Source organism: Salmo salar, chromosome ssa16 (assembly GCF_905237065.1).
Source record: "Salmo salar chromosome ssa16, Ssal_v3.1, whole genome shotgun sequence".
Taxonomy (NCBI): Eukaryota; Metazoa; Chordata; class Actinopteri; order Salmoniformes; family Salmonidae; genus Salmo; species Salmo salar.
This window is the reverse complement of record NC_059457.1, coordinates 75,946,886-75,971,610: the sequence shown is the minus strand read 5'-3', so window position 1 is coordinate 75,971,610 and position 24,725 is coordinate 75,946,886. Positions and strand designations below refer to the sequence as shown.

Here is a 24,725-nt window from a genome sequence, read left to right as displayed (position 1 = left end):
TGATGCATGTCTAAGATTTATTCAATAATAAATGTCAACGGAATGAAGCCAGAATAACTATAAAAATTAGCATTGACAACAATTGCATAAACAGCTTTATAATGAAGACCGCACAGGGTCTGTCCATAAAATAACAAAATAGATTTTTTTGTATTTACAGTTTGGGTCATTTGCTATGGCATCTGCATACTTTGTCCATTCCAGCATGACTATCTAGTGATCAACTACGGCCTCGTAGTGGCCCTTAGATTCCCTAGGCTCCCCAGTCATGGACACCAGCTCAGAGGTCCCAAGCTCCTCCCCCTCTCCCAGTGGGACACACCGCCCCAGCAGCCTCCTCAGAGCCAGCCGGAACTCCCTCGACGCAAAGTAGTACACAAACGGGTCAAAGCAGCAGTTGAGGCTGTTGATGCTCAGCGCTAGTTTATAGTATCTGTACAGGCTCTTGCCCTGGGCGTGGAAGACTACGTGCAGGCCATGAAGGGTGATGGTTGGTAGGTAACACACCACAAAGCACAGGGTTGCCAAGGTGACTGTGGTCTGAGCCCGTCGCCTTGACAACACTTCCCTCTTACCGTCACTGCCTTCAGCTGCCGTCGGCAACGACCTGTGCAGGCCTCTCGCCACGGCAACGTAACAGCTGACCAGGACGGCTAACGGCAACATGTAGAACATCAGCAGAACCACTAGGAAGTAGAGATAGGCTACTGATTGGTGAAGGAACAGTTTACGCGGAAGCACGTCGAAGCAGGTCGTGATGTTTAGCTCGATGACCCGGAGGGTGAGGTCACTGCGGAGCAAGGGCGTCTCAGTAATCAGAACAAATGCCCAGATGAGGACGCAGGCGATGGCGGCTCTCCGGGCGGTGCGCCAGTGTTTGGTGCGTAGCGGGCGTACAACACCGCAGTAGCGCTCGAGCGCGATGGCACAGGTGGTGAGGACGGAGCAATGCATGTTGCAGTTGAGGGCTGTGGTGGTGAGGCCACAGAGGGCAGCGCCCCATGGCCAGTCATTACCCCACAGGTGGTACAACACCTGAGAGAGAGAGAGAGAGAGAGAGAGAGAGAGAGAGAGAGAGAGAGAAAGAGAGAGAGAGAGAGAGAGAAAGAGAGGGAGAGAGAGAGAGAAAGAGAGGGAGAGAGAGAAAGAGAGGGAGAGAGATGGGCTTAGTGGTCATCAAATATTAGCAATGTCCAACTAGAAGGGAAAAGTTTATGGAGAAACGTAGTGACGTGACAGCAATAACAGTGCAGATTAGCTGTAACCGGTGTCAAAGACAACCTTGTATATGGCACTTATGACTGTGCTGTGTGTTACCTGTAGTGGCAGTGACTCACCTGTAGGGGCAGGAAGGCGCTGTAGAGCAGGTCTGCCAGTGACAGGTTGATGGCAAACACAGACGTGGGAGTGTGGCGTTTGTAATGGACGTTCAGCAGCGCTACCAGAGACAGCAGGTTGCAGGGGGTACTGCACACAAACACAGACAGGTAAATAATAGGCACAGCCACGGTCATCACAGGACTGACCAGCATCTCCAGGGTGGCGTTGTTGACCTCTCTGGCCACCGCTTCTGAGGAGGTGTTCATTGTGACTGACCACAACAGTAACTTGACCACAGCAACAGGGGGAGTTGACCAGGGTCACCGGTCCTGTCACTTCGGTTGGGGTACAAGCATTACTGGGAATGATAAGGGAAGAAAAGAGAGTGTTATACATTTCATTTGAATACACCAAAACCACACTCTGTTAGAGAAAGTGAAAGATATTGGTTCGGTAACGAGATAGTAGTGTTGTTGAATGCAGAAACAGTGTGATGCTAATTCATCCATGTGAAAGACGAACAATGTCTTCTCCTCACACTATACTAACGTTAATGTAGTTTCACTATTCACAATGTGACTAAAACTGGAGAAAGCCCCTGATGTTCCTCTTAAGGGGTGAAGTTATTGTAATGCTCACATGGGAATTTCCATCATGCCTATTTCACATCTGTGTATGTGGAAATACAAATTTGAACAGGAAATGTACTGTCATAAACAGCTTGAGGTGAAGTTAGTACTTCCTTACTACTTTTTACTATTGACATATTATTTGTATTTTGCATTCATGCCTTCTACATGCTATTGACCTATTGCTCATTACAGGGTTTCCAAAACTCGTTCCAGGGGGCAGTGTAGTTTTCGCAATACACAGCTGATTCAAATAATCAAAGCTTGATGATTAATTGGTTATTTGAATCAGCTGTGTAGTGCTAGGCAAAAAAATCATTGTCCACCCAGGGGGCCAGGAACAAGTTTGGGAATCCCTGATCTAGTACAGGGGCTCTCCAACCCTGTTCTTGGAGAACAACCCTTGAAAGGTTTTCACTCCAACCCCATTTGTAACTAAACTGATTTAGTTTATCAACTAGGTAATTGTTATAATCAGGTGCGCTAGGTTAGGGTTGGAGTAAAAACCTACAAGACGGTAGTTCTTCAGGAACAGGGTTGGAGTAAAAACCTACAAGACGGTAGTTCTTCAGGAACAGGGTTGGAGTAAAAACCTACAAGACGGTAGCTCTTCAGGAACAGGGTTGGAGTGAAAACCTACAAGACGGTAGCTCTTCAGGAACAGGGTTGGAGTAAAAACCTACAAGACGGTAGCTCTTCAGGAACAGGGTTGGAGTAAAAACCTACAAGACGGTAGCTCTTCAGGAACAGGGTTGGAGTGAAAACCTACAAGACGGTAGCTCTTCAGGAACAGGGTTGGAGTGAAAACCTACAAGACGGTAGCTCTTCAGGAACAGGGTTGGAGTGAAAACCTACAAGACGGTAGCTCTTCAGGAACATTGTTGGAGTGAAAACCTACAAGACGGTAGCTCTCCAGGAACAGGGTTGGAGTGAAAACCTACAGGAGAGTAGCTCTCCAGTAACAGGGTTGGACTAAAAACCTACAGGACGGTAGCTCTAAAGAAACCTGGTGGGAGAGAAAACCAACAGGACGGTAGCACACTCTTGGCATTCTCTCAACCAGCTTCACAAAGTAGTCACCTGGAATGCATTTCAATTAACAGGTGTGCCTTGTTAAATGTTAATTTGTGAAATTTATTTCCTTCTTAATGCATTTGAGCCAATCAGTTGTGGTAGAGGTGGTATACAGAAGATAGTCCTATTTGGTAAAAGACCAAGTCCATATTATGGCAAGAACAGCTCAAATAAGCAAAGAGAAACGACAGTCCATCATTACTTTAAGACATGAAGGTCAGCCAATGCGGAACATTTCAAGAACTTTGAAAGTTTCTTAAACTGCAGTCGCAAAAACCATCAAGCGCTATGATGAAACAGGCTCTCATGAGGACCGCCACAGGAAAGGAAGACCCAGAGGATAAGTTTATTGGAGTTAACTGCACCTCAGATTGCAGCCCAAATAAATGCTTCAGAGTTCAAGTATCTAAATCAAATTAAATCAACGTTTTTTTTGTTGTTGTCATTTGCACAGGGTGCAGTGTTTCGCTACACCTGCAATAACATCTGCTAAACACGTGTATGCGTGTTTAGAGAGAGAATGCCAACAGTGTGCAAAGCTGTCATCAAGGCAAAGGGTGGCTACTTTGAACAGTCTAAAATATAAAATACATCTTTATTTGTTTAACACTTTTTTTGGTTACTAAATTATTCCATATGTGCTATTTCATAGTTTTGATGTCTTCATTATTATTCTACAATGTAGAAAATAGAAGGAAAAAAAATACAATTTAAATAAAACTTGAGTAGGTGTGTCCAAACTTTTGACTGGTACTGTAGCATTTTACTCTTTAGCACTTTTTTTACTATTGAGGAAGCTTTCTGATAAGAATTTGCACCACTTACGCTGCACCCTGTGCATATGTCAACAACAAAAAAACGATTTAATTTGATTTAGATAGCTTGAAGTAGGTGTAGAGCTGTGAAGCAGCATTGTGAAGCTTATGAATTGTTATTAAAAAATCTCCCAGGCTATGCATGCGGTCATTGAGATGAAACCTCACTCTGATTTTCCACTCTGATTTCAATAGCTAGGTTTCCATCCAATTGGCAACATATTTTCATACTAATATTCTCAAACCCGCATAAAGAAAAGACGCTCATTTTCCCACCAGTGGAGTTTCCACAAAAGGGACTTCAAGGCGGATATAAATCAGTGCGTGATGACGTAGATGATCTAGCATTTGTAATAGATCTTAAAGCAGCATGATACACTGTGTCAAGAGTTTTTAATGTACTTGCTGAGGCCTGCATATAGACAATATCACCATAATCCAGCACCGATGTTTTAAAAAAAAGTGCATTGAACATGATCCTTTCTGCCGTTTGACAAATAAAAATAATCTAGATTTTTTTGGTCCATAATAATCTCACCATGTAGGCTATACGTGCTCTCTGGACAACAGGCTATACATGCTCTCTGGACAACAGGCTATACATGCTCTCTGGACAACAGGCTATACATGCTCTCTGGACAACAGGCTATACATGCTCTCTGGACAACAGGCTATACATGCTCTCTGGACAACAGGCTATACATGCTCTCTGGACAACAGGCTATACATGCTCTCTGGACAACAGGCTATACATGCTCTCTGGACAACAGGCTATACATGCTCTCTGGACAACAGGATATACATGCTCTCTGGACAACAGGCTATACATGCTCTCTAGACAACAGGCTATACATGCTCTCTAGACAACAGGCTATACATGCTCTCTGGACAACAGGCTATACATGCACATGCTCTCTGGACAACAGCGCTATCTGCGCACAGCTTGCAGTTGGATAGAGCGCATGTGCCTATACCAGAGCGAGCACACTCGCTATATAAGGCAAACGATTGTGTGAGAAACCCACCAGTAGAGTTAAAAATGTGATGGAAACCCATTTAACTTGTATTTTTTATTCGGTACGTGGGAATTTAACCAAAAATTGGATTTTTATGTGCACCACGTCATGACGCAAAGCCTTTTATCTGCAACAAGTCAATATGGTTTTTATGCGCAGTTTCGAATATTCACATGAAAATCTGTCGCCAATCGGATGGAAAACTAGCTAGTATCAGTGATTTAACAACCATAGAAATAAAACTGTGACCAATAATTAAAAATAACACTTACAGCTAACATCTCCATGGAAGAACATTGATTTGTAAAATCTAAACTGATTAATGAAATGTATTGCTGGTGACTTACCTTTATGCACATGTGATGCGCACTGTCATTGCTGCTACATTCAAGTGTGTAATCAGCAATACCACACAGGAAATGTGGTAGAAATGATTTGTTCTGTGTCTTGCCCAATGCTGTTAGTTCGCTATCCCTCACAACTAAGGAACTGAACATGTGCCTGTAGTGTACCAGGGAGCATGCTGTTGACACGTGTGGTGAAAAAGCACTATCTTTGTCACTGCAAAGATTAATACTGTAGCTGAACACAACAGTTGGTGGAGACAGAAACTGTATCAGAAACTGTACTGTACCTTTACTTCCTGTTCTTAAATGAATACACATTTTACTACTATGCAAAAGTAGTTTCCTCTCATATCACCAATCTAGTACTGTTCAATACAAAATATATAGTGAACAAAAATATATTTGCAACACGCAACAATTTCAAAGATTTTACTGAGTTACAGTTCATATAAGAAAATCAGTCAATTGAAATAAATTCATTAGGCCCTAATCTATGGATTTCACATGACTGGGCAAGGGCACAGCCATGGGTGGTCCTGGGAGGGCATAGGCCCACCCACTTGGCAGCCAGGCCAACCCACTGGGGAGCCAAGCTCAAGCCAATCAGAATGAGTTTTTCCCCACAAAAGGGCTTTATTACAGACAGAAATACTCCTCAGCACCCACCCACACACCCCTTTAGACCATCCCGCAGGTGATGTCAGATTTGAAGGTCCTGGGCTGGTGTAGTTACACGTGGTCTGCGGTTGTGAGGTCGGTTGGACATACTGCCAACTTCTCTAAAACGACATTGGAGGCAGCTTATGGTAGAGAAATTACCATTCCTTTCTCTGGAAAAAAGCTCTGGTGGACATTCCTGCAGTCAGCATGCTAATTGTACGCTCCATCAAAACTTGCGACATTTGTGGCATTGTGTTGTGTGACAGAACTGGCCTTTTATTGCCCCCAGCACAAGGTGCACCTGTGTAATAATCATGCTGTTTAATCAGCTTCTTGATATGCCACACCTGTCAGGTGGATGGATAATCTTGGCAAAGGAGAAATAGTCACTAACAGGGATGTAAACAAATTTGTGCACAAAATCTGAGAGAAATACACTTTTTGTGCATATGGAACATTTAAGAATTGTTTATTTTAGCACATGAAACCGAACACTTAACATGTGGCGTTTATTTTTGTTCAGTGTATGAAATACAAGAATGGGTTGTGAGACACTGCTGTAGCCTACTCACAACAAAAAGCTGTTCAGAAAACCAGTGGAGGTGTAAGGAACAGCCCAAAATCACACACACACACCTGCAGCACAGGATGCAAATTGTTTGTTTCACATCTCCTGTGGTGCAGGTGTGGGTGTGTGTCTAGACTTCTATGACAGAGGAAGTCGGCTAAATTGTACCTAAAATTGATGTATTCTTTTTATTGTATTGTTTTCCAAGATACAAACACATCCCAGGTAATAAAGATAATACAAAGGCAGGTAAAAAAACACACACAAAAAACACGTTTTGTCAGTTGATAGTTTCATTGTGTAGCATTATGAGTCATCAACTGCTGTCATGTACATATTACGGCTGTTTGCGAGTTCACAAAGTACATATTCTACATTTGAGTCCATCTGCTCCACAGAAGTATATCAGGAAAAGTCAACAGAATGACAAAGTACATCATTCTTCATCACTGTGTGTACAGAGGAAGTAAATACATACTTCACTGAGACTCTACACCTCCGTGACAGTGGAATCTACTGTACCTAGGGTTACTAGCCTAGTAGATGCACAATGCAAAGAGATTCTAGAACCTAGATAATGTAGGCCTGGCTGTAGAGTCCCTTCTCCTGATTACCAAGGTACAGTATGTGTTAGCAACCATTAACCAATCACTCTTCTCCATTGCTGCCCTCCCCCTCCTCCCCCTCCCCGCTTCGGGCATTGCAGCGGTTGCCATGGCGTTTTATGCCCCACACCACGTCAGAGCTGAAGGGGCAGAAGAGGCAGCGGTACATGCCCTGTCTGTGGTTGTGGTAGATATGGTTGAGTAGTGAATACTCTAGTATGAAGGCCTTGCTACACTCTTTACAGCAGTAAGGTTTGGGCACGTCGTGCTTGTAGCTCACGTGGTAGATGGCATGGCCCTTCATCTTGGAGCGCTTGCCACACAGGCGACAGTTGTAGCGACCCCCCTGGCGCTGGATATATTTGGTCAGGAAGGCCTCTTCCTGCTTTTTGTGTTTGTCACTTTTTTTGTTGTTGTTGGTCTGTAGCTCCTCCTCTTCCTCTTCATCATGATCATCTTCCTCACTGCCTGCCGTAGAGCTTCTCTTTCGTTTCATGGGGCTGCCGGCTGAGCGGGAGTCCTCTTCGTTGTCCTCGCCTCCCTCCATCTCCTCTAGTCCTCTTTTCCTACCTTCCTCCTCTTGCTTCACTCCTCCTTTGTCCTCATCCTCGTCTTCTGCCTTGGGCTCACTGGGAGGATGACTACTGTCTTTTGACAGCACGTCTACACTGATACCTTCCTGTTCTTCTCCCCCCTCCCCCCTACGCTCATCCCCTTCTCCCTCCTCACCGCCCTCTTCTCCCCCCTCTCCCTGGCCCTTTCCAGAGAGGCAGTGGCAGGTGAGCAGGTGGTCGTAGAGGCGAGGGAACTCCCTGGCCGTGTGGAAACACACGCTGCAGTGGAACAGCCGTGCCGTGCGCTGGTAGAAGATGGCGTTGCCCAGGCGACCCACAGGCGTGTCATCCAGGCGGCTTGGGTGGATCTTAGCGATGTGGATGAGGTAGCTGCAGTGGCTCTTACACTGGAGCAGACAGTGGGGACACTGGAGGTGCTGGAGATAGCTGTCCGACTCCCGGTCTCTGTCCCGCCCCTGGCCGCCAGAGGAGGAAGACGGCCTCTTGAGCTCCATAACAGCTCCCTGTGACTCCCTAATGTCCACAATGGCTTCTTTTGACTCTGACTCATTAACTTCCATCATGGCTGACATGGACTCCTTCACGTCCATTGCGGCTGAAATTGACTCCTTAACGCCCATTGTGGCTTCCGTTGACTCTTTAAAACCCATCATGGCCGTCTCTGACTCCTTAACCTCAACCTCCATCACGGCTTCCATTGACTGGAGCTCACTGGACACAAAGGGGAGTGAAAAACATGCCGTTGAAAATGATTGATTGTTGTTTATTTGAATAAGACTGAATGTAATACATAAGTGTTGTTAGTAATACATTAGTAATGACAACGTAACTTAACAGTTGTCCAAATGCATACAAATTTACAAGCTAGCATTGTAGCCCATCTGTACATCAGGAAATCTATGTCACTAACAAGGTTGAGTGTGCAGGTGTCAACATTTGACACTAGCTTAATCTAGATTCACATCCGACATTGTAGAGGCATAATTCCAGCCATGTTCACAGAATGAAAGTATACTAGTTCATTCCAAAATAGATTTAGCCTAACTCAAGCTAGCTTACTGTGTAAACAATAGCACATAGTTCGTTCGAAAATATACATTTTAACTCACCTATCAATTCTCAAAAAGCCAATGAAACACACATAACATATTTCCGTGAATAGATAGACTATGCCTGATTGTTGTTCGTTTACGTTTTGCTGAATAATTTGATGAAATAGCAAAGATCTGCTATAATGTAACAGTTTTTCCTCGGGAGCCTTTCCTTGGCTTATCAGAAGTGACGCTCAGTACGTTGAAGTGACGTAGCCTCCATCATTAACTCTCTACTCACCGTTTCGGCTCCCTGCTGTTCTGTATAACAGAATAATCCATGCGTGTTCTATCCTGAACTTCTTGGTTCGGTCTGTGTTGCTTCTTCTCGTCCTTTTGGCTAACATAAGGTGAAGAAGCATCGGTTCTGCTCGGGCTATCGCTGAGACAAATCGTGGGAACCGCGTCATCCCACAACAATCTCTTTCACGGTGTATGGAGTCGAAAACATTCTTTGCTGAAATGAGCCTCGCATATCTGAGTGCCGTTCAATACGCCATTCTCGTGTAAGGAGGCGAATTCCACCAATTTTCGGAATAAGATGTAGTCTTTTGGAAAAGAGTGGAAACTGGTGGTTTGCAGCCCAGGACAATGCACCTTGTCGGCGTTTTGTAAATAGATTAAACTGGGGCAAGCACCAAAGCTGTGATCGAAAACCCATACTAACATACTGTGTACTACATACTTAATGAGTATATACTATTAGTTCATTTTAGCATACTGTAAACGAACAGTATCCTTTCAATTGAGCGTACTAGTTCTTTGCCTGTCTACCGGAAGTTGATGCTGTTGCTATGCAACCGCTAGCTAGCTAGCTAGCCAAAAGGACGCTCTGGATAACATGAACACTGCCGAACCAGGTCTGCTAGGGCGAATAAAATGGTCAAAGTGGTTTCATTTGTGTCTGGAAGTAGCTAGCAAGCTAGCCAACGTTAACTTGGGTGGCGTTGTAAGGTCAGAACGCTCAAATCAACCCTACTCCTTGGCCCGAGCGTCTAGTGTGCGCTCCAAGAGCAAAAAACGCTCTGAATTTACAAACGGACAATCTGACAACGCTCTGAATTTACAAGCACACTCTGGCACTCCAGATTGAATTTAAGAACACACCCGAATTCGTAAAATGTCTAGCTAGTCATTTGTTATGTTAGCTAGCTAGCTTGCTAACGTTGGCTAGCTTGCAAGCTACTTCCAGACACAAATGAAACCACTTTGACCATTTTATTCGCCCTAGCAGACCTGGTTCGGCAGTGTTCATGTTATCCAGAGCGTTGGTGACTGTAATAGGCTGGACACATGACATTTTTAACAATGCTTTTTTTCTGATAAAAACGAGTTCATCACCTCCGTCATGGAGCCCAGTTTCATAGTATTACCATATGTCCCAGCTGCTTGCCGTAGTTTTGAAGTAATCACGAAAAAAACAGGCCTTATTTTAGGGCATTTTTCACCCTGCCAGCTCCTATTAGTTTTATTGAGCACCAACTCACCTTCCGAACGTTCTACGTCACAATGCCTGCTTTGCTATTGTTGGCAATGAGACGCGTTGTTTGTAGTTAAAATGTAAAATACAACAAAATATTACTCATGGAACTCTGAGGTCGTCCCATTGTTTCCTATAGGGAAATATAGGTATGTCTGTCTATTTCGTCAAATATCTCGTAATGTGTATATTTAGATATTTTTTTTAATTGGACACCATTTTAATCATGAGAATCTCTTTCTAATTATGTGAGGCTGAGCAGTGTATTCCGTTGTCATCAAACGCTAGACCAGAAGTAGTCCGAGGTTGCAATTTTTCCCTACTTCCTCGTTATGCAGACATAAGCACACTAGGCACCACTCAGAAGGGATCCTTTGAAGTCGGAGTAGATAGCCAGAGCGAATTTATGAAAGCACCAAATGTCCATTGAGAACGCACAACGACTGTACCATATAGCTAAGCTAAGAATGACGGGAATAATCAAGTCAATAAACATTGGGTAGTTAGTTAGTTAGCCTATAGTTAATATACTGGCAAGTTTGATATATAAGTTAGTAGCCAACTAACGTTAGGTAGGTAGCTAACATACTGGTACATACTGCTGTAATGATATGGAATGTGGTTTGTAAGGACAGTGTAGCTAACAAATTGTCAGCAAACATAACGTGTAAAGTAACTTATTTGAAAAATAATTACTTTATTACATTGCTCACCGTTTTCTTAACGTTTGTCTTAATTACTTAAAGCAATGAATTTGAATCCGCTCTCGTACTTCGGCTGCATATTTTCCGCCATTTTCTTCATATCGGAAAATGATGTGAAGCCACGCCCATTTCCTGAAAAACTGCATTTTGGGCCCTAAAGTACGGAAATAGTGTCCTCTGCATGTATACTTCATATTTTGGCGAATTTAGTACGACATCCGGGAACTTTTGGCATACTAACTATATCCATACTATGATCAATAAGCATACTATATACTCAATTCACGTCACAAATAGTACGGTTAATGCGGTTATTATGAGTATTCGAACACATGGAGGTAGAAAATCTTTGACTCATCTTTATATATGTGCACTAATGGCTGCTTTGACACACCACTGAGGTGTGTCAAAGCCTTCCCTGTAACTCAGTTGGTAGAGCATGGTGTTTGCAACACCAGGGTTGTGGGTTCGATTCCCACAGGGGGCCAGCACAGGGAAAAAAAAAAAAATGTATGAAATTGTCTGAAATGTATGCATTCACTACTGTAAGTCACTCTGGATAAGAGCGTCTGCTAAATGACTAAAATGTAAAAATGTAAAATGTAACAGGGCAGACCATTGAGGGCTTTCTCATAGAGATAGATAGAGGACTCTAGTGCCCAAAAGCTGTTTTAGCATGTGCAGCGGCATTCAGTACTTTAGACATTTTGAAATAGTCAACTGTGCAAAGCAAAGGATAGAGGGACGAACAGAGGGGACAGGTTTTCGGAATGAAATGCCGCTTTGATTTTGGCTTGTGATTCCTTTTGCTCCAAATGTGTAAATCTCCAATAAAAGTTGTATCAATTAAACATCACAAAAATCAAACAGGGTGGACATTTGGTAGTCTTTGGTATTTCTCAGCCTCTTATTTCCCCATCACTTCCTCTCAAATGTGAGAAACAACCCAGATACAGAGTAAAAATGTGTGAATGGCGGAACAGAAAGAGTTGTGGTTGAGAGACTGGTTAGGAGAAGTTGAACAGAAAGGAGCATGGTGCCTTGACATTATTGTAAACAATGAGTGCTGGGCAATATCACACATTTAAGCTTTAGATTTCTCAGCTTACCCCTCAACCCCACATACACACACACACATCTACTCACACTTTCAAGCCTAGACAAACCCATGGCCATTTAATGTACCTCGGAACTCAGCAAAGAGTTGAACTGGCAAACAGGTCCTTAAAACAGTGTTGACACATATGACACCCACTATGACCAGAAGCCTCTTATTTCCCCCTCACTTCCCCCCAAACCGTAGAAATGGCCCGGGTGGTGTGAAAATGTGTCATTGGCTTTAATACTCTGATTGGTTAGAGATGATACAATCACTGACGACTTTGTTTTGTACATAACCTTTCATGATTGGTTAGAGGTGATACAATCACTGACGACTTTGTTTTGTACATAACCTTTCATGATTGGTTAGAGTTGATACAATCACTGACGACTTTGTTTTGTACCTAACCTTTCATTTCGACGTCACCACTAACGACTTCAATGATGGCAGTCTCAGATTGAAGTATGTAGCGAACATAGAACAGTGGAAGAATTCAGTTTGAGTCGTCAGCAAATGAGTGCTGGGTAATATCACACTTTTACTCTCCATATTTCTCATCCTTCCCCTCAACCACACACACACACACACATCTACTCACACTCTCAATCCTAGACAAACCCATGGCTATGTACTTATTGTACCTCATAAGTCAGCAAAGAGTTGAACTGGCAAACAGTAGGTCCTGAAAACAATGTTGGCACACATGACACCCACTCCCACACCCTTCCTGTCTGCCAGCACCTTCACACACACACACACACACACACACACACACACACACACACACACACACACACACACACACACACACACACACACACACACACACACACACACACACACACACACACACACACACACGCACACACAAAATATCATATGAAAGTTTCTGAGGCTGTGTGTTAGTAGTATAGAGATCATGTCTACTCTCCTCTCAGAGTGTTTGTATGAGATCAGTCAACAGGCTGCACCTCCCTGTAAGGATTACCACCAACTCACAGTCACCCAGACACAGGTACAGTACAGACAACTACAGGTACAGTACAGACAACTACAGGTACAGTACAGACACCTACAAGTACAGTACAGACACCTACAGGTACAGTACAGACAACCACAGAAACAGTACAGACACCTACATGTACAGACAACTACAGGTACAGTACAGACACCTACAGGTACAGTACAGACAAATTCAGGTACAGTACAGACACCTACAAGTACAGTACAGACACCCACAGGTACAGTACAGACAACTACAGGAACAGTACAGACACCCACGGGTACAGTACAGACAACTACAGGAACAGTACAGACACCTACAGGAACAGTACAGACAACTACGGGAACAGTACAGACACCTACAGGTACAGTAGAGACAACTACAGGTACAGTACAGACACCTACAGGTACAGTACAGACAACTACAGGAACAGTACAGACACCTACAGGAACAGTACAGACACCTACATTTACGGACAACTACAGGTACAGTACAGACAACTACTGGAACAGTACAGACACCTACAGGTACAGTACAGACAACTACAGGAACAGTACAGACACCTACAGGTACAGTGCAGACACATACAGGAACAGTACAGACACCTACAGATACAGGTACAGTACAGACAACTACTGGAACAGTACAGACACCTACAGGAACAGTACAGACAACTACGGGAACAGTACAGACACCTACAGGTACAGTAGAGACAACTACAGGTACAGTACAGACACCTACAGGTACAGTACAGACAACTACAGGAACAGTACAGACACCTACATTTACGGACAACTACAGGTACAGTACAGACAACTACTGGAACAGTACAGACACCTACAGGTACAGTACAGACAACTACAGGAACAGTACAGACACCTACAGGTACAGTGCAGACACATACAGGAACAGTACAGACACCTACAGATACAGGTACAGTACAGACAATTCCTGGAACAGTACAGACACCTACAGGAACAGTACAGACACCTACAGGAATAGTACAGACAACTACAGGAACAGTACAGACACCTACAGGAACAGTACAGACACCTACAGGAACAGTACAGACACCTAGCTTAGTCTATTCCACTGGCTTTTGGATGTCTTTTAGGTGCGGCATTTAGAAGCTGTTTCATAAAGTATGTCAACCGAGGGGAGCGAGGGAATGCAACCCTGGAAATGCCATCAGCTTTAGGGCTCTGCTACAGATGTGAATCAGTCTCCGGGCTAGACATTTAATGAAATATTGAATGAAATATAAAAAACGATAAAGAACAAAACTTCCCATTTAAATGACACAGTAATGGGGAATAGTCATTTACACAGTCAAGTGAATATAATGTGTTTTGTAACAAACTGGCTACATTTGTACGCTGTGAACTGTTAGGCTATTGTGTATTAACTTGTAATCATGTAGACTTGGTTTGGTCGTAGGTGGTTTTCAAGGTGTGGAGTGTGTCCTGTCCTCTACGATGCGAGAAACCACAACCTGCAGAAAACAAGAAATCACACACAGACTTCCTACAGGATAGCCACACACAAGGTAGTGTGTGTGTGTGTGTGTGTGTGTGTGTGTGTGTGTGTGTGTGTGTGTGTGTGTGTGTGTGTGTGTGTGTGTGTGTGTGTGTGTGTGTGTGTGTGTGTGTGTGTGTGTGTGTGTGTGTGTTAGAGATAAAGTGCTATTTTAGGTCACACAAATGCATACCCTCCATATATAATTAGGTCATTTATAACCAAACGATCAATCTGTCAACAACCCGACCATGGGCAAGTCTAGACATGGAAGGAGAGAGCCTACTCCCACAATATCCTTTTAATGGTCCATTGCAAGAATACACATTCAAATACTTTTATTGTCCAATTCCAAGGATCATATGATTTATTTAGAAAGTTACCAATAAACGATTACTATTTAAAATATCATTTTATTGAAAGAGAATGTGTGTGTGTGTGGGGGGGGGGTTCCTTCACAGGTCACATAGGGCGAGTGTTTGGTCCACACACTCTCGACTATGTGGTGAACCTGTGCTGGCATCGCTATGACTACCTGGTCCGGCTCCCTGATTGGCTGCTCCTGAACATCCTGTCCTTCCTGGACTGGGCGGATATTAAGACTATCTCCCAGACCTGCAAGAGGATCCAACAGGTAGGTTAACCATGATGACATCATTGTAATGATTTATAGTAATAGTTTGAGTTATTAGGCTGGTAGTACTTTTCTCAGACTTAAAAATGCTCAACATTTATGAGCTCTCCCCCTCCCTCTGCTGCTCCTCTCCTTTCTCCCTCTCTCCCCCCTCCCATCCTCCTCTTTCTCCTTCTCCCTAGCTATGCTGCAGTGAGGGGTTTTGGGCGCATGGGACAGCAGGGGCCAGGTACGGGCAGAGTGAGGTCACTATGGAGGGTGTGAGCCCTACTCTACAGCGCCATCTGGTGGTGTTTCACAGAAGTCAGGTGCTCTCCCGTCTGGCCCAGCAGCAGCACAGCAAGAGGAAGAACAGTGTCTGGCACCTGTGAGAGACTTAGCCTGGTCACGCAGCGCTCTTACTTAAACAGAATGTGAGCTATCGCACGATCAGCCAGATTTCACCAAAATACATGTGAGAGAGAGACGAGCAAAGTACGTCGGTCGGTCTGTCTGTCTATCTGTTAGTCTGTCTGTCTGTCTCTCTCTCTCAAACACTTTCAAGATATTTTACTATTATCTATTACATTTCCATGACCTGGAAAATAGTTACGTTAGGCACATAGGGCAGAGTTAGTTTATATAGGCAGTGTAGCTGCCTGTCAGTGTTTTGAATGGCCAGCAGGTGGTAATATTAAGCAGAAATCAGAGAGCCTCATAAACCTCTTTGATTCACTAATAGGTGTTTGGTAGCCTGCTGTAGAAAGTGTGTGCTCATCTAGGGGAAGAGGTATTGCTACTCCAAAACCTTTTAATGGTTATAATGATACATAGCTAATGTTGTTTGTGTTTTTGGTCTCAAATGATAGAATAAAGAACATATGGCACAATCACCTAAACATTGTGTCTGTGATGAATCAAACATATAGACAGTAGTTCATCAATAGAAGGAACATCTTGTATTCTCCAATGTACTGCAGGCAGATCGGAAGTCCTAATCCAATGCATGTGACTGAATATACTGGTCGCACATCTGAGAGCTCTAGTCTTCTCTACCCACCAGAAGCTAAAGACAATAGTACTGTAGAGGCTTTCTTCTTGGGCTTTATCATGTTAGAGATCCCCATCTGGTGTGTAGACCCAGCTGTAATAAAATTCCATTCACTGAGTGATGCAACACACACACACACACACACACACACACACACACACACACACACACACACACACACACACACACACACACACACACACACACACACACACACACACACACACACACACACACACACACACACACACACACCACAGTTCTCTTGGGGCATATTGACTATTGATGGACCACAATGATTGTATAGACTAAAGCAATTACCACAGTTATCCATGGTTGAGTTTAGTTGTTCTGTTGCCATGGGGATGTGCCCATCTTTGAATTGTTTTTGGAATGTAATATGTGTTCTTTTCAAAGACTTGAAAATAAGTAAAAGGTGGTGTCTGAGAGAAGAGCGAGAGAGAAAGCTAGAGAGAGAAAGGTAGAGAGATAATGAGCAAGGAAATGGGGGGGGTTATTTCATATACTAGTGCACTATGTAAGGAGAAGTGTGCCATTTAGGAAGCAGACAGTATCTGAAAGGGCCAGTACAAGCCTGGTCTGTCATTGAGAGCTATTTATTGGTGGCTGACAGAGCAGCCATATGATAGTCCCAGGAGTGGCCTGCCCATTCAGTACTGTGACAAAGATCAATGAATGAGGAGCACTCTCTCTCACACACACACCCTCTGGTAGAGGGTTGCAGAATTCCATTCTGTAAACTGAGGTAGATGAGGGTGGAATTTCATTGTGAAAAACTAGCCTTCTCTCTCTGGCAAGGAGAGTCGAAGGAAAAATGATTTTGGAATGGAATGCAGAAAGTAGCATTGATTTTACAGCCTGGGCATAGCCTATGACAATTCACAAATAAATAATAATATGAAATATATATATACAAACACACCTACTCATTCAAGGGTTTTTCTTTATTTTTACTATTTTCTACATGGTAGAATAATAATGAAGACATCAAATCTATGAAATAACACATATGGAATCATGTAGTAACCAAAAATGTGTTAAACAAATCAAAATATATTTGAAATTCTTCAAAGTAGCCACATTTTGCCTTGATGACAGCTTTGCATACTCTTGGCATCCTCTTAACCAGCTTCATGAGGTAGTCACGTCGAATGCATTTCAATTAACATGTGTGCCTTGTTAAAAGTATATTTGTGGAATTTATTTCCTTCTTAATGCGTTTGAGACAATCAGTTGTGTTGTGACAAGGTAGGGGTGATATACAAAAGATAGCCCTATTTGGTAAAATACCAAGTCCATGTTATGGCAAGAACAGGTCAAATAAGCAAAGGGAAACAACAGTCCATCATTACTTTAAGACATGAAGGTCAGTCAATGTGGAGAATTTCAAGTACTTCGAAACTTTCTTCAAGTGCAGTTGCAAAAACCATCAAGCACTGTGATGAAACTGGCTCTCATGAGGACCGTCACAGGAAAGGAAGACCCAGAGTTACCTCTGCTGCAGAGGATAAGTTCATTAGAGTTACCAGCCAAATAAATGCTTCACAGAGTTCAAGCAACAGACTCATCTCAACATCAACTGTTCAGAGGAGACTGCTTGAATCAGGCCTTCATGGTTGAATTGCTGCAAAGAAACCACTACTTAAGGACACCAATAATAAGAAGAGACTTGCTTGGGCCAAGAAACATGAGCTATGGACATTAGACAGGTGGAAATCTGTCCTTTGGTCTGATGAGTCCAAATTTGCGATTTTTGGTTGGAACCACCGTGTCTTTGTGAGACGCAGAGTAGGTGAATGGATCTTCTCTGCATGTGTGGTTCCCACCGTGAAGCATGGAGGAGGAGGTGTGATGGTGTGGGGGTGCTTTGCTGGTGACACTGTCTGCGATTTATTTAGAATTCAAGGCACACTTAATCAACATGGCTACCACAGCATCCCATCTGGTTTACTCTTAGTGGGACATTGACCCAACACACCTCCAGGCTGTGTAAGGGCTATTTGACCAAGAAGGAGAGTGATGGAGTGCTGCATCAGATGATCTGGCCTCCACAATCACCTGACCTCAACCAAATTGAGATGGTTTGGGATGAGTTGGACCACAGAGTGAAGGAAAAGCAGCCAACAAGTGCTCAGCATATGTGGGAACTCCTTCAAGATTGTTGTAAAAGCATTCCAGGTGAAGCTGGTTGAGAGAATGCCAAGAGTGTGCAAGGCTGTTATCAAGGCAAAGGGTGGTTACTTTGAAGAACACTTTTTTGGTTACTACATGATTCCATTTGTGTTATTTCATAGTTTTGATGTCTTCACTATTATTCTACAATGTAGAAAATAGTAAACATAAAGAAAAACCCTTGAATGAGTAGGTGTGTCCAAACTTTCGACTGGTACTGTACGTATATTCAAAAAATATATATTCAAAAAATATATACAGTGCCTTCTGAAAGTATTCAGACCTCTTGACTTTTTCCACAATTTGTTAGGTTACAGACTTATTCTAAAATGTATAAAATCTTAGTTTTCTATCAATCTACACACAATTCCCCATAATGACAAAGCAAAATCTGGTTTCTATTAGTATTTGCAAAAAAACAAACATTTTTTTAACTATACAGAAATATTACATTTACATAAGTATTCAGACCCTTTGCTCAGTATTTTGTTGAAGCACCTTTGGCAGAAATTACAGCCTCGAGTCTTCTTGGGTATGACGCTACACGCTTGGTACACCTGAATTTGGGGAGTTTCTCCCATTTTCCTATGCAGATCCTCTCAAGCTCTGTCAGGTGGGATGGGGAGCATTGCTCCACACCTATTTTCAGGTCTCTCCAGACATGGGTTCAAGTCCGGGCTCTGGCTGGGCCACTCAAGGACATTCAGAGACTTGTCTTGAAGACACACCTGCGTTGTCTTGGCTGTGTGCTTAGGGTCGTTGTTCTGTTGGAAGGTAAACCCTTGCTCCAGTCTGAGGTCCTGAGCGCTCTGGAGCAGGTTTTCATCAAGGATCTCTCTCTGTACTTTGCTCCGTTCATCTTTCCCTCGATCCTGACTAGTCTCCCAGTCCCTGCCGCTGAAAAAAAAAACACAGCATGATGCTGCCAACACCATGCTTCACCGCAGGGATAGTGCCAGGTTTCCTCCGCACGTGACGCTTGATATTCAGGCCAAAGAATTTATTATTGGTTTCATCAGACCAGAGAATCTTGTTTCTCGTGGTCTGAGAGTCTTTAGGTGCCTTTTGACAAACTCCAAACGGGCTGTCATGTGCCTTTTACTGAGGAGTGGTATCTGTCTGGCCACTCTACCATAAAGGCCTGATTGATGGAGTGCTGCAGAGATGGTTGTCCTTCTGGAAGGTACTCCCATCTCCACAGAGGAAATCTGGAGCTCCATCGGGTTATTGGTCACCTCCTTGACCAAGGCCCTTCTCCCCCGATTGCTCAGTTTGGCCTTGGTGGTTCCAAACTTCTTTCATTTAAGTCTGAGGAGGCCACTGTGTTCTTGAAGACCTTCAATGCTGCAGACATTTTTTGGTACCCTTCCCCAGATCTGTGCCTGGACACAATCTTGTCTCGGAGCTCTACAGACAATTCCTTCGACCTCATGGCTTGGCTTTTGCTCTGACATGCACTGTCAACTGTGGGACCTTATATAGACAGGTGTGTGCCTTTCCAAATCATGTCCAATCAATTGAATTTACCACAGGTGGACTCCAATCAAGTCATAGAAACATCTGAAGGATGATCAATGGAGGAATTGTGTGCAGATTTTTTTATTTATTCATACATTTTAGAATAAGGCTGTAACATAACAAAATGTGGAAAAAGTCAAAGGGGGTGAATACTTTCCCAAGACACTGTATATTATAGCCATATATTTAGAAACACATTTTAAGAAAATGGAAAAGAGTTTTGACAAAAGTGACTGTGGTTCAATACATACCACAGCAGACGTCCTATGCAATCTTTTACCTCTTGTCACCTGCTGTAATGTTCTGAGCTGTTTATTTGTTGTGTAATAGCGCTAAGCTTTGGCCTTGAACACTGAGAAGTGACTAAACAACGTTGTTCAAATAAAGCGGTAGTGCGTTGCATGAATACAGTTATCACCCGCTCAGTCAATACAGCTTTGGGGTGTCTTGAAATCCACTTTACAAATAACATATAATATTGCTATTATTTAACCTTTCTTGGTGGTTGAAGGCTGGGCAATATGGCTCTCTTATCGAAAGTTAGAATCTAAACTAATTATATGTGGCAGAACATGCAGGGAAATGGGAGAATGCGTCACCACTGATATGACGGTGGTCCTGGCGCTGTCCTTTCAGCACCAGATGTCGAGCTATGCGGGTGGAGCGGGTCAGGACCACGGTGAGCGGTTATAGCCAACAAAATGCTGCTCAATGCTGCAGCGCTGCACTTCAATGCATCTGCTGGAATACACACACACACACACACACACACACACACACACACACACACACACACACACACACACACACACACACACACACACACATACACATACACATACACACACACACACACACACACACACATACATTACGATTTCTAGCTAGAGAGCACTTATCAATAAACTACTGGATAATTGTTGCTCTACTATGTTACATATGGCTCTACAACGCACTGGACGTTTCACCCACCTGCGTGAGCCTCAGCCTATGTTCTCCCCCCAATGGAGAATTCCAATCACGGGTTGGAAGTGACTGGAAAAGACGGGAGAGAGCGAGCCGACCGGTGAAGTGACGATATCTCGAGTCACTTTTACCAAAACTGGGGGAGCGTCTCGTTCGTAGGTGATGATGTGGAAACCACGTGTCTACGTAATGGAAAGCCGATCTCTTGGCTTGAACCCCTCCTCCCTCTCATCCCACCCCCCTGCCTAGCGCCCGCCTATCTCCAGCGCAGGGGTACGGGACGACGCACACACATCCCTACCGGATGCGTTATACTTTTGGGAGAAGGGAGGGCCGTAGTCAGCTTATTTTCATCAACAAGGTGAGGAAGAGAGGAAAAGAAGAGGGGGAAAGAGAACACAGAAACTACCCGGATAGGAGAGCAGCAGCAGTGCATTGGGACTCTATCAGAGAAGCATGGATTATTCATTTTAAAAAGCCTAGGCTTTATTAAATATTCAACACGTTTTTTTTAAAGACGCAGGAACGAATGGATTGGGGATTGATTCCTGCTGGGATTTACAGTAAAAGCGAGTAGCCTTCACCAACGTGACGACGCGACTTGATTTGGATTCGGGGCTCTAGCGATTGGCTATGCGTTGTTGGTTAGAAAGCTCCGCTGCAGTGTTCGCATAGGGATGGTACCCCTGCGGGTTCACTAACGGACCGATCCCATAACCACCCTCACCCCGGGAACGTACGAACTAATATGCAATGGTTTTTTGTCCAGAAATCCCCTGCGTTTCGCCGACTACACGCTAGCTCCGCATGTCTGTCTGTCGCACCGCTCCCCCTGTGCGGCAGATGCGATCTAAAGAGTCTATTTGGGCTTCTGACGCGCCGGCCAGGCGGCAGCAGCAGTACCCGCAACAGCAATACCGTTAAGGAGCAGGAGCAAGTGGAGGAAACTGCAGCATTCGCCTTCATTCTGAGGTATAACGAAGCGTTTCTGCAGCTAAGCGCCAACGCGAAGGACCCGGGGATTCACCTGTTCTGTTCTATGGTCCAGCTGGTTGGGCCGAGTCGCAGAGCTAAGCCCAACGGGACCTGGCTGTTATGCAAGCGGGGGGAGCGAGTCCCCATGAGGGTGTCTAGGCTGCTGGAACGCTCCTCGACCAAATCGATGAGGTTTCTTTGGAACATTTACAGCAAAGGATCGCATATGCTGCAGTGTCTTTGTGGCAAGAGTCTCAAGAAAACCAAGAACCCAACTGGTGAGTGAGAGACTGAGAGAGTGAGAGAGAAAGCGAGAGAGACCCCCCTGTGTGGTTGTGTGTGTGTGTGTGTGTGTGTGTGTGTGTGTGTATTTCCCCCCTGTGACTGCACTGTTAGGCGCAAGCTTGTGGTTGCTGGTGTGTTGTAGCTGCAATCGCAATTGTGCACCAAGTGAGCGCAGGGGAAGAGGAGGAGAGGAGGAGGAGAGGAGGGGGTGAATAACTTATTTGCGCAGACCCCACTACTGCTGCCACTGCTGCTGCTGGTGTTGTGTGTGTGTGTATTTCTGTGTGTGTGTGTGTGTGTGTGTGTGTGTGTGTGTGTGTGTGTGTGTGTGTGTGTGTGTGTGTGTGTGTGTGTGTGTGTGTGTGTGTGTGTGTGTGATGAGCGCGCGCGTGCCAGAAGCACAGCAGGAAAAAAGCCAACACACAAAAACAAATCCCTCAAACACAACGCACAGCAACACATAGATTTCAGCTGTAGCGTAACTTTTTTCAGGTGATTGTAGGGCCTGTTATGCCAATTCTATTTAGCTGCAGACTGTATCGAGGCTGCGTCTTTTCGCTGTGCTGTGGCTGCCGCTGTTCTCACTCGGGTTTGTTCGGGTTTGTATCACTGCAGTATAGCTCACTTCTGCAACACTTCCACGGGCTCAGCTCAGTACTGGCCCAGTCAAACACTCTGCGGCCCTAAACCTAAACGCAATGTTTCCCCTTTACGCCGATATTAAGAATTCACCAAGGCTGCATACGAATTGGACATCAAGGCTATCTGTTGATGCAGCTCACCTAGATACGTTGCCATGACTGTAAATACACGCTGAGATATACACAGCATTTTTTTGCATAGAGCTTTTGATCTATAAATAACATCATCAGATATTCCAACACAAAGGCCTATAGCATCTCATGCAAAGCAATGCGACATATGGACAATGCACCAACAATGGAACATTTAGGCCAACTTTGAATTACACAAGGCCTACCACGTCTTTTGTCACTTCCCCAAATAGGTTATTTTTCTAGTAGGCCTACACTGAAAAAAACAAGGTTCTTAAATAGTTCTTCCTCAGCTCTTAAAGGGACAGTTCGAGATTTGGCAATGAAGCCCTTTATCTACTTCCCCAGAGTCAGATTAACTTGTGGAGACCATTTTTATGTCTGTGCGTGCAGTTTGAAGGAAGTTGCTAACTAGCAATAGTGAAATGTGTTATTCTAGCTGTTCTCATAGACTTCCAGTCATTGCACTAACGCTAGTTACCGTTGGCTCGTGAAACTGCCTATAACTTCCTTCATACTGGATGCATATAACATTGAAATTGTATCCACAAGTTCATTTGACTCTGGTGAAGGAGATAAAGGGATTCATTGCCAAAATCACATACTATACCTTTAAGGTTCCTTGGAGAACTCTTGACTGATAAATAGCCTTTGAGTTAAGTGGGGTTTCTTGATGTGGCATCTACAGTTCTTCAGAATTCTAAAAGGTTCTTGAAATGTACGGAAGCCTCCAGATGTGTCCCTTTCATAGCACACAGGAAATTAGCCAGTGTTAATAGTGTTTATTTTTCAGTGTAACATTTCTAGTGTTGATTAGGGAGTTAAATGAACACTGGAAGAGTTAAATTAACACTGGAAGAGTTAAATTAACACTAAGTGGTGAAAAATAATCCCAGTGTTGGTGTTAATAACCAGAGTTGAAACAAAACCGTGCCCATCATTATCATACTTCCCAGCATTCTCTATTGCTGGCAGATTTTTGTTTCAATATGTGGGCCCCAGGAAAAGTAGCTGTTGCTTTAGCACTAGTTCATTGGATCCTTATAAAATACAAAATACAAAATATCTATATTTTTTGCATGTACATTGATTGATTAATTAATCTTATGCTACTCAAATATAAATAGCAGACATTTTTATAAACTAATATAATTTGTTACTTGGACTTATTGCACCTGTTACTGAAATGGTTGTTCCAGTTTAGATGCTTAAGGTAGTCTGATATGTTAGTCTTCCCAACCATAGCAGTCATTCTCAATGCAGGTTGTGGGTGGATAAGCATTCCAAATGTTGGATATCCCCACTTTTAATGGATTCCAATTAGAATTACATATCACTTCGCAAAACAGCATAAAATGACTTGCAGGTCTGATGTGACGTGTAAACCTTGAGTTTCAGGACACTGTATTAGGGTAAAACTAGGCCCTCAAAAAAAGACATTATGTAATATGTATTGTATTGTTTAAAATAATAACATTTTAAAGATAACATATTCACTTAGGATCTCTACTTGGTGAAGGCCACAGGATTGAAAATTAATGAATGCAATAACCCTTTCTCTGTCACTAACAAGTCATGGATGGTAACTCTACAATTCGCTCAAAGGCAAGGCACACTGGGAAATCCACCACTGAATTCACAGGCGGCTGGTGGCATCTTAATTTGGGAGGACGGGCTTATAGTAATGGCTTGAATGGAAATAATGGAATGGTATCAAATACATCACACATATGGTTTCCATGTGTTTGATACCATTCCATTCACTCCATTCCAGCCATTATTATGAACTGTCCTTTACAGAACCTATTAGAGATCTATAAAGAACCATGCATACACCTTTATTTTTA

General features: G+C 43.5%; 4 protein-coding genes across 6 annotated transcripts in view; 2 read left to right on the top strand and 2 right to left on the bottom strand.

Moving 5' to 3' along the window:
• Positions 1-4: 4 nt before the first annotated feature.
• On the bottom strand, positions 5-5,307 carry p2ry8 (P2Y purinoceptor 8). The gene is given in 3 exon segments (NM_001140728.1): positions 5-1,035; positions 1,338-1,678; positions 5,202-5,307. Coding segments are annotated over 2 exon segments (1,071 nt in total). The 5' UTR covers positions 1,587-1,678; positions 5,202-5,307; the 3' UTR covers positions 5-213.
• A 1,291-nt stretch (positions 5,308-6,598) lies between these two features.
• Positions 6,599-10,989, bottom strand: LOC106574666 (chromosome alignment-maintaining phosphoprotein 1). Of its 3 annotated transcripts, none has more exons than XM_045697869.1 (2): positions 10,894-10,989; positions 6,599-8,320 (listed from the first exon to the last, which is right to left on the bottom strand). In XM_045697869.1, the coding sequence occupies exon 2, from the start codon at positions 8,305-8,307 to the stop codon at positions 7,078-7,080; it is 1,230 nt and encodes a 409-aa protein (XP_045553825.1). In that variant the 5' UTR covers positions 8,308-8,320; positions 10,894-10,989; the 3' UTR covers positions 6,599-7,077. The 3 variants fall into 3 exon arrangements, with proteins under 3 accessions (XP_045553825.1, XP_014006137.2, XP_014006139.2); XM_014150662.2 differs by lacking the exon at positions 10,894-10,989 and adding an exon at positions 8,942-9,783; XM_014150664.2 differs by lacking the exon at positions 10,894-10,989 and adding an exon at positions 8,719-8,916.
• A 1,904-nt stretch (positions 10,990-12,893) lies between these two features.
• On the top strand, positions 12,894-16,013 carry fbx36 (F-box only protein 36). The gene is given in 4 exon segments (NM_001146604.1): positions 12,894-13,001; positions 14,427-14,535; positions 14,966-15,138; positions 15,321-16,013. Coding segments are annotated over 4 exon segments (567 nt in total). The 5' UTR covers positions 12,894-12,905; the 3' UTR covers positions 15,510-16,013.
• A 5,097-nt stretch (positions 16,014-21,110) lies between these two features.
• LOC106592512 (fibroblast growth factor 14) overlaps positions 21,111-24,725 on the top strand; it is a 122,310-nt gene continuing 118,695 nt past the window's right edge. The window contains exon 1 of the mRNA XM_045697903.1: positions 21,111-22,098. Within this exon, the coding sequence (XP_045553859.1) occupies positions 21,594-22,098 (505 nt within the window). The 5' untranslated portion in view covers positions 21,111-21,593. The remainder of the gene's footprint in view (positions 22,099-24,725) is intronic.

Excerpts from the sequence above, each read along its gene's own strand:
- LOC106574666 (XM_014150662.2), bottom strand. The coding sequence starts at position 8,982 with ATGGATTATTCTGTTATACAGAACAGCAGGGAGCCGAAACG. Across the intron at positions 8,321-8,941 it reads AACAGCAGGGAGCCGAAACG|TGAGCTCCAGTCAATGGAAG; the intron begins GTGAGTAGAGAG and ends CTTTGTGTCCAG.